The sequence below is a fragment of the Coffea eugenioides genome, chromosome 2 (genome assembly GCF_003713205.1).
Source record: "Coffea eugenioides isolate CCC68of chromosome 2, Ceug_1.0, whole genome shotgun sequence".
NCBI lineage: Eukaryota > Viridiplantae > Streptophyta > Magnoliopsida > Gentianales > Rubiaceae > Coffea > Coffea eugenioides.
In genome coordinates, this window is record NC_040036.1 from 37,480,475 (window position 1) to 37,490,135 (window position 9,661).

The 9,661-nt window shown below is 37.6% G+C and overlaps 1 protein-coding gene across 1 annotated transcript; it reads left to right on the top strand.

Annotated features, from left to right (window-relative positions):
• The first annotated feature begins 8,119 nt into the window (after window positions 1–8,119).
• LOC113759650 lies at window positions 8,120–9,415 on the top strand. Its single transcript, XM_027302225.1, has 2 exons — window positions 8,120–9,080; window positions 9,201–9,415. The coding sequence occupies exons 1-2, from the start codon at window positions 8,120–8,122 to the stop codon at window positions 9,413–9,415; spliced, it is 1,176 nt and encodes a 391-aa protein (XP_027158026.1).
• Window positions 9,416–9,661: the final 246 nt, after the last annotated feature.

Below are 9,661 nucleotides of genomic sequence, written 5' to 3' on the forward strand. Positions count from 1 at the left end.
ATGTTTTACCAAGTGTAACTGCACTATCATAATGTATTGAGATAGGCAACAAAGGTGTTGATCACAATGATATATCACAAAATAAATTACGTAGCCATTCACCTTCTTTACAAGCCGAAACAAGTGCTACAAATTCTGCTGCCATTGTTGAATCGGTGATATAAGTTTATTTCTTAGAACCCGAAGAAACTGCATCTCCAACAAGCATAAAGATCCAACCACCTGTTGACGAGTGATCATCTTTATTAATGATCTAACTGGCATCTAAAAATTCTTCTAAAACTAAAGGATAACCAGTATAACATTTACTATAGTCCTTAGTGGCTTTTAAATATTTTAAAATTCTGGTTACACCTTGCCAATGTAACCTATTAGGGTTGCTTATATATCTGTTCAATATACCAACTACATATGCAATATTAGGTCTAGTACAAGTCATTGCATACATTAAACACCCTATAATCTTGGCATATTTTAATTGAGATTTTGGATCCCCTACATTTTTTACAAAATTTATTTTGGGATCCAATGGTGTTAAGACTGGAATACAATCACTTTGATTGAACTTGTTAAGAATTTTTTCAATATAATGCGATTGAGATAACATTATATTGTTATCGTTTCTTAATATTCTTATACCAAGAATGACATCTACCTCACTCATGTTTTTCATGTCAAATTTGCTTAAAAGCAAAGTTTTGGTGACTTCAACTTACTCCAAGTCAGTCCCAAAAATTAACATGTCATCAACATATAAACAAATTATGACACCATTGCCATCATTAAATTTGTTATAAATGCATTTATCAAATTTATTTATTTTGAATTCACTAACAAGAATAACTTGGTCAAATTTCTGATGTCATTGCTTCGGTGCTTGTTTTAGTTCATATAAAGGCTTTACAAGTTTACACACCTTATGCTCTTGACCAGGTACTATAAACCCTTCAGATTGTTCTATATATACTTTTTCATCTAAATTACCATTCAAGAATGTTGTTTAACATCTATTTGGTGAATGATTAGATTTTGGATAGAAACTATAGCAAGTAATACTCTAATTATAGCAATTCTAACTACTGGAGAATATGTGTCAAAATAATCCACACCATACTTTTGTGTAAACCTTTTGGCAATCAATCTGGTCTTGAACTTATCAATAGTTCCATCAATCTTCATTTTCTTTTTGAAAATCCACTTACAACCAATTGGTTTTGAACAGGTGGTAAGTCTACTAATTTTCAGATTTTATTACCTATAATTGAGTCCATCTCATCATTTATAACTTCCGTCCAAAAAAGGGCATCTTGTGATTTCATTGCTTCTCATAAGTTTGGGATCAGCCTCAGTATTGAAACAATATGGAATTTGGTTGCTCACTGTATCTCTAGTTCCTTCAACTAGATACATATAGAAGTCCTAATCAAAGTCTTTTGACTTTCTAGCTCTTTTGCTCCTTCTCAATTCAATGGTTTCATTTTCACTATCTTTTGTCAATTTACTTGATTTTGGAATAACATCTTTTATAGAGGTGAACCTATTTTCTTCAAAAATAGCATTCCTAGATTCAATTATGGTATTAATCGAAATTGAATCATTAGATTCAATTACCATGAACCTATATGCTTTGCCATTTTGTATATATCCTAAAAATATACACTGTACACCTCTTTCTCTTAATTTCCTTTTCTTAGGTTTTAGGAGTTTTATAACAGCCCTAAAATTTCAAACTTTCAAATAGTTTAGGTTGGACTTCCTTTTATTCCAAAATTCATAAGAGGTTATAGAACTCCTTTTATAAGGAACTCTATTTAGGATGTGACAAGCCGTCAATAAGGGTTCACCCCAAAATCCTTGACTTAGTTCAGATTTTGACAAAAGTGCATTAACCATTTCTGTCAATACACGATCTTTCCTTTCGACTATACCATTTCGTTATAGTGTATAAGGAGTAGTCACCTTATATTTATCCCAATAGATTCAAAATAGATAATATCTATGACGTCTCCACTTCTCCCAAGGGCGAAGCCAAGAGTATCCGCGGAACGCCTGCCCATCTCTCACCAGGATTCGATACAATTTTCATTCAAACTTGACACAATTATAACTATTAATACAAGACGACATAAGAAAAGAAGTCGCTTCCATACATAAATATTCAATCTTACATTACAAATTTCAAAATACATCCTCTTTTTCAAAAATATACAACTTTCATAAGATGTCTAGTCAAGTACATTCCCAAAATTCTAGTCAAAAGAGCCATCAAGTAGGTTTCTCCATAATTCCTTCCATTTCAACTCCTGTTAAGGAAAACAAATCTAACGGGGTGAGCAGAAGCTCATGAGATCAAGAAAAAAAATAAAATATGCACATGCAAACGCATAGTTCAAGTAACAAGTAACAAATGTACAAGAATTAAAGTCTGAAATTCAAGTAATTCACAATTTATAATATAACACAGTTGTTAAGGATACGGAAGCTTTCAGAACCTAATTTCCACTTGCTTCACCAAGGTTCGATCCGATATCCCCTCGTGATGACACTCCAAGTCCGTAGAAACTTCACTTACTACTTACTTCCTTCATCCACCATTCTACCATATCGGATCCGTAACCAAACACGCACGAAAAGAACGATGCTACACGAGTATGCCGAACAAGATCTCAAAAGATCAAATTTTATTTTGTAATATTCTCATGGTTCATCAAGCTTCTCGACCAAACCCAAGCCGGCTCAAATCGCAAAACTGGCCAATGAGATTTGGGCGTCCCCCACGCAAACACGTATAATAGTCGACGAGATTCACTCCAATCGACATACAAGTCATGTTCACATATAATACACATATAAGTCAAATAAAGGAGAACAAGTGCGATAAAATACACACTCGCCTCATCAAATTATGTTCACGTATACAAGCAAGATTAATCAAGTAAACACGATAAATCATGCACTTGACACTCACCAATCAAAATAGGTAAGCAAACAAAGCTTTAAGTGTCCGCACCCAGATTCTCTTCGAAATCTTCTTGAGCGCCTGAACAATTAACAAGCATTTCTCACTCAATACAACTTCGAATTGAGATGGTTGGTGGCTTTGAAAACTATGTTCCAAAAACTACATTTATTAGAAGAAAACGTTTCTAAAATCAGATCACAAGTCATTCGAATTCAAGCTACAAATTGCAGCTTCTCACTGTCATTCGAACAGAACAACAGAACAGAGCAGCAAACTTTGGTGAATCACTACAGTTCACTCAATTCGAACTAGATGGTGAATTTTATACCGTTGGAAAGATACAATTGTCTAGTTCAAATGCCGTAAACAGCAATCGATTTTAACTTTTGTACAATGAGATATGTTCGATTAAAGTGACACTGTTTGGACTGCCAGAACACATTTTCCAGATTTCTTCCCATTTCGAAATTTCATGTTTTGCTCAACCAATTCAAATGATTTTTGATAGAAACTTTCTATACACCCTACACAACATATACACATCAATTTCACAGTCATTTGAATACCAAAAATTTGAAATATAAACAAGACAAAACAGAACAGATTTCGGCCAGCATTCCTGCGCAATTTCCTTCAATCTTTCCTTCGATTCTCTATCCATAATCATCTTAAACAACACTTAAACAACTCAAACCAAACATTATATCCTCATATCATCCCATACAACCAAGATGGGAATTCATAGAGTCCACTTCAATCAATCCAATCCAAGTAATAACAACAATAATGAAGCTACAAGCTTCAAAACCAAGGATGAAACCCATTAAAACCAAGAATGAAAAATTGGATGGTGTTAGATGGTTACCTCCTAGTTTTGAGAGAAATCAGAAATTTTTGGCACCAAAAGCTTCAAGAAAACTACCAAGATGAAGTCTTTCTTCTAGCTTAAGTGAATTTTCAAGTGATATGTGAGTTATATGAGAAATTTGAGGTGAAATGGTAGCAAGAATTTGGAGTAAAAATGGTGAGCTTTCTTCCTTCTTCCCTTGCTGTTTTTGGCCGGCCAAGATGAGAGAGAAAAGAGGGGTTTGTTGTGAGAATCTTTCTTTGGAAGATTGAGGGTTTTGTGGCAAAAAAAATCCTACAAACGTCAACTCTTAATAGTACTCGCGCGCGCACGTTTCGTATCCGTTTTCTCTCGGGTTTGTTTCACTTGTGCACTAAACCTCAATTGTAATTCTTTTAACACTATAATTATTCACTCTTAGTAGTCTAGTATAAATTTCTTAAATCTCCATTTAACCGTTCTGACTCGATATATACGAACTTCCAATTCACGCGCGATAAAGCTTAATTAGAACTCATTCATCTCTAATTCCTCAATTAACTTTTCTTAGTCTACTATTGATCATTCTTAATTCTCCAAAATTATTATTATACTTTTGATTCAATTATTGCCTCGAAAAAACATGAACTTGTTATTAGTTACTAAACGAGCTTTCAAAAAATAAAATTTTCTAACAAAACGTTTTAAAAACATAAAAGAGACGTTGTTCCATATAAATGGATTTAAAATGGTCGAAATAAATAATTCAGAAAAAATGAGTGAATAAATATTTAAATACGCCAGTAAATAAGATAAAAATAAGAAAAAATTTCAGGTTCTCACATTCTTCCCTCCTTAAAAGGAATTTAATCCTCGAAATTCACACTTAAAATAATATCATACCCCTTAATAGTCATGCTTATTAGATCGATCAATAAATTACACTCTCTAATCCATATCTCACAATTTCTATTCACCCAATTAGCAGTTAAATTTTGATTTTATCTCATGAATCTAAAATTTTGCAAAAGAGAGTGTGTGGTACTAGGGTTACTTAGAATCTTAGATAAACAATGAAAAGTAAGAATTATGTCTTCAATGACCTTAGCGGGATTGTAAACCTGTTAATAGCCTAATGTATACATCCTAACTGGCGCATTAGGTCGACTGCCTCCAGCACTAGATTGTTTAGATAACGACTTGTCTGACCGTTGAGCACTAACTCTTTCCTTCGGTATATTCGGACAATTCGCGATCTGATGTTCAGTGCTGCCACAATACAAACATTTTTCCGATTTTTTCCACCACTCATTCTCTGTATGGTTAGGCTTATGATAATAACCACAAATAACTTGAGAAGCTACAACTTGACCACTTGGAGGTGTCTCTCTCGGTTGACCTCGTCCATTGTACCCTCCTCTTGATTGGGTCCTTTTTGGAGTACTAGATGTCTCTACTCCTCCCGTTCCTTTTTCCTTTTTAGAAGGTGGGGCACCCTTATCTGCTTGTCCAGGAGGATGACTAAGAGTGCCCCTTTTCTTGGTATGAAAATCCTTAACTTGCAGCCTTGCACTTCCGACTCTATGCGCCTTCTCTAGGGTTTCGGTGAAAGTTGATAGGTTATAATTTGTTAGTAATTTTATTATTAATTTTCCCTTTTATCCCTGATAAATATTGTGTTAATTGCTTATATCTACTCATATTTGGTGTCTGGACTTAATTTCAGGAATGAAACAGAAAACTACCAAAAAGGAGGGATTATATGAAGAATATGGAGACTTCTAAGGGCTTCAATCCTTGGGCCCTTGGATTGGTGGGGACCACAAAGCTATAAGTCATTTGAGCTCTTCAAAGAAAGCTACGTAAAAGAGACTTGGAACAAGAAGTACTTTGGAGGCTTTGTCCACATGTGTGGGGACCACCTAGATAGCTTTAGTCTATCTTTCTTTTGTTTCTTAAATAGGGATAACGTAGGGAAAGGAGACATCTCTAGTTTTTAGTCTTTTAGTTTAGTTTTAGTTTTTCTTTCTCCTGACTGGCCTCTGACACACGCCAGGTGTTCGACGATATTCCCCAACGGGAAAAACACCTTTTATTCCTTGCTTCTTAATAGAAAACGCAATGCCTTTGCAATCTATTAATCCGTGTGGTGATTTAATTATGCGGAGTGGCTAAATCTTCCATCTAGTCAAGGGTCAACTCGACGGCGCAGTCCCGAAGATCTGTGAGATCTAATTAGTTTTCACGTGTTCCTTTATCTATTAATATTTGCATGTTGCCTGATTTAATTTTCATGGGATTATTTTATTAATTGGATGTCAAGGGCCCGATGTTCAATGTGATATATTAATCTCGTGCCAATTTAGTCAATTAAATCCGTAATTGTTTGATTGATTAATATTAGTGGCAACTGGTGTGTTTACACATTAGGGGAGCGTGCAATCTAATTTAAATAACCCTCGTAGCGTGTTATTGATTAGGGCTAGGTTTTTCTGGTTATTAATACAATTGGAAAATTAATTTCTACGGTCGTACCTAGGAGTACTTTTCTGGTTAGGGGTGACTAATGGTCGTACCTTGGTCACCTATAAATTAAGGAAAAATTGGTCATTAGAGTTCCTCGATGGCTATAACTAGTCTATTAATAAATTAAGTGAACCTCTCTTGCATCAATGATCGGATACATGGACTGTGCCTGAGTAGTTATTCCTTGGCTAGATTATTAATTATCATTCATTTGATTTTAGTAATTTGTTATTTAATTTTTAGTAGTTTCTTAGATTTTATTTGAATTTATTTGATTGTCACTTTCTGCACAAAACCACCCCCTTGTCACTGTGAACTTGAAAAGAAACAATTACGCCCAGTCCCTGTGGATTCGACTCTGCTCACCGCTATCTACTGAAATTACTTTTAGTTTGAGCAGGTTTTATTATTGCACAGGCTGACGCCCTGTCAATTTTTGGCGCCGTTGCCGGGGACTGGCGTTATTATTTGTTTCTTTTTAAATTCATTTTTGTTCTAATTTTCTGGTATTTTTCTAGTGTATGCCTCGGTCCTCTCGTACAGGTGATTTGATTTTTGACCCTGAAGTAGAGAAGACCGCGCGTAGAACGAGAAAGGAAACCAGACAGCTCAGAGAGGAGCACTCCAGTGCTACATCTTAGAGACCTGAGTCAGGAGTTGAACCAACAGATTCATTTGGTGACACTTCGAGTTACTCGGAGCAAGAAGAAATCCCCATGGCTAATGCACGAACATTAAGAGAGTTGGCTGCCCCTAATTTAAATCAGCAGCCTTTGTGCATTACTTTCCCGAGTTTGAGTGAAAACACTTCATTTGAGTTAAAATCTGGTCTGATTTCTCTTTTACCCTTTTTTCATGGTTTACCAGGTGAGGAGCCGTATAAGCATCTGCAGGAGTTTGATGTCGTGTGCAACAGTATGAAGCCCCCGGGCATTACAGAAGAGCAGATAAAAATGAGGGCATTTCCCTTCTCCTTGAAAGATTCTGCGAAGGACTGGCTGTACTACCTGTCACCAGGTAGCATCACCACGTGGGACCAATTGAAGAAAAAATTTTTGGATAAATATTTTCCTGCGTCCAGGGCTGCAAGTCTAAGAAAAGAAATTTGTGGGATCAAGCAGCATCCAGGGGAGTCGCTCTATGAGTATTGGGAACGGTTCAATTTCTTGTTGCACAAGTGTCCCCAGCACCAGATAAGTGAGCAGTTGCTCATTCAGTATTTTTATGAGGGACTCATTTTTAGAGACAGGAGCATCATTGATGCTGCAAGTGGAGGGGCACTGTTGAACAAAACCCCTCAAGAAACACGGGAGTTGATAGAGAGGACGGCAGAGAATTCACAACAATTCGGTACGAGAGAGGATGTTCCAATACGCAGGGTGAATGAGGTAGAGACACCCTCCATGCAGCAGCAGCTAACTGAGTTGACCGCGTTTGTTAGGCAACAGGCTGTGAGAAATGCATCACAAGCCAGGGTATGCGGGATTTGCACTGGTATAGGTCACTCTGCAGATATGTGCCCAATGATTCAGGAAGAAACTGCAGAACAGGTGAACATGACTGACCACGCGCCCGCGCCAAGGAAGCAGTACGACCCTTACTCAAGCACCTACAATCCCGGGTGGAGAGATCATCCCAACCTCAGTTATGGAGGGAATAGGCAACCCAACTTTACACCGAACAGGCAGTCTAACTTTGTGCCAAATAAGCCACCAGGGTACCAGCAGCAGTACCAACCCCGACCAGCTCCGCCCTCAAGCTCTGGTCAATCTTGGGAGGAGATGATGAAACAAATGATGACAACCATGGCGCAAAATCAGCAAAGGGCGGAGGCAACCATTATGCAAAATCGGCAAAGGACGGAGGCAACCATTATGCAACATCAGCAAAGGACGGACTCCGAAATGCAGGACATAAGAAATCAGATAAGTCAAATGGCCACAACAATCAACCGTTTGGAGTCCCAAGTAAATGGAAGATTGCCATCCCAACCTGAACTGAACCTGAAGAACGTAAGCGCAATGACTTTAAGGAGCGGGAAGGAAATTCAGGGGCCTGAACCTATGATCCCTAAGGATAAGGATGAGGAAAAGATCGAAAATGAACTTGAGAGGGAGGACAGCAATTGTGCAGATCTAAAGGTACTTCCAGACCCAATAATTACAGTTAAAACTAATCCTCCTCCATTTCCTTGCAGGTTGGAAAAATCGAAGAAGCAGGACAAGGAGAAAGAGATCCTGGAGGTCTTTCGCAAGGTAGAAATCAATATCCCCCTACTAGACGCCATCAAGCAAGTGCCGAAGTATGCAAAATTTTTGAGGGACCTATGTGTCAATCGAAGGAGGCTGAGGGGAGATGAAAGAGTTATTGTTGGGGAGAATGTGTCAGCAGTTCTCCAAAGAAAGCTACCACCAAAGTGTGGGGATCCAGGTAGGTTTACTGTCCCATGCAAGATAGGTAATACTCTGATTAGAAATATCTTGCTGGATTTAGGAGTATCGATCAACGTAATGCCAAAATCTATGTATGCTTCTCTGAATCTCGGTCCATTAAAAGAAACCGAGATAATAATTCAATTAGCTGACCGAACAAATGCATACCCTGATGGGTTGGTCGAGGATGTGCTGGTTAAAGTTAATGAATTGATATTCCCGGCTGACTTTTATGTACTTGACATGGATGATGATCATTCCCCTGACCCCTCACCTTTGCTACTAGGTAGACCCTTTTTTAGCACAGCACAGACAAAAATTGACGTTAATATGGGTACATTGTCCATGGAATTTGATGGAGAACTAGTCCACTTTAATATTTTCGATACAATGAAACATCCTGTTAACTCTCACCCTGTGTTTGCTATTCATGCTATTAATCCTTCTGTGCAAGAATTTTCTGAGTTTGCTTGTAGGGATAAATTCAAACTTACTGAGAACAAGTATAAGGGGATGAAAGCACTGTATGAGGTGAAAAGGAGTAGAAAATTAAGAAAGAAGGCTGCACTCAAAGGCTATTTGGATCCTAGGGGGGGCCACCGATTTCCAGGAAAATTGAGTTACACCCAGATTGAAGAGTGGTGTTCAATGTCTAGCCAAAGACATTAAAGAAAGGCGCTCCTTGGGAGGCAACCCAATTGTTCCTTTTAATTGTTTGTTCATTTTCGTGTGGTAGTTTAGATGTATTCTCCTTGAATTAGACTGATTTTGGGTTTCAATTTTCGTTTTTGCTGATTTATGGGAGCTCTCTTTCCCTCATGACGCGCCCGCATGGTGATGTGCAGGAAGCTCACGATCAGAAACTTCTGAAACTTGTGGGAGCTCTCTTGCTCTCTTGACGTGCCCGTGTCACGT

What these genes read in the sequence shown, in the direction of transcription:
- LOC113759650 (XM_027302225.1), top strand. Translation starts at nt 8,120, where the DNA reads ATGGCGCAAAATCAGCAAAGGGCGGAGGCAACCATTATGCAAAATCGG. An exon ending in AAAAATTGACGTTAATATGG is followed by an intron (nt 9,081 to 9,200) that starts GTACATTGTCCA and finishes CTTCTGTGCAAG; the next exon opens with AATTTTCTGAGTTTGCTTGT.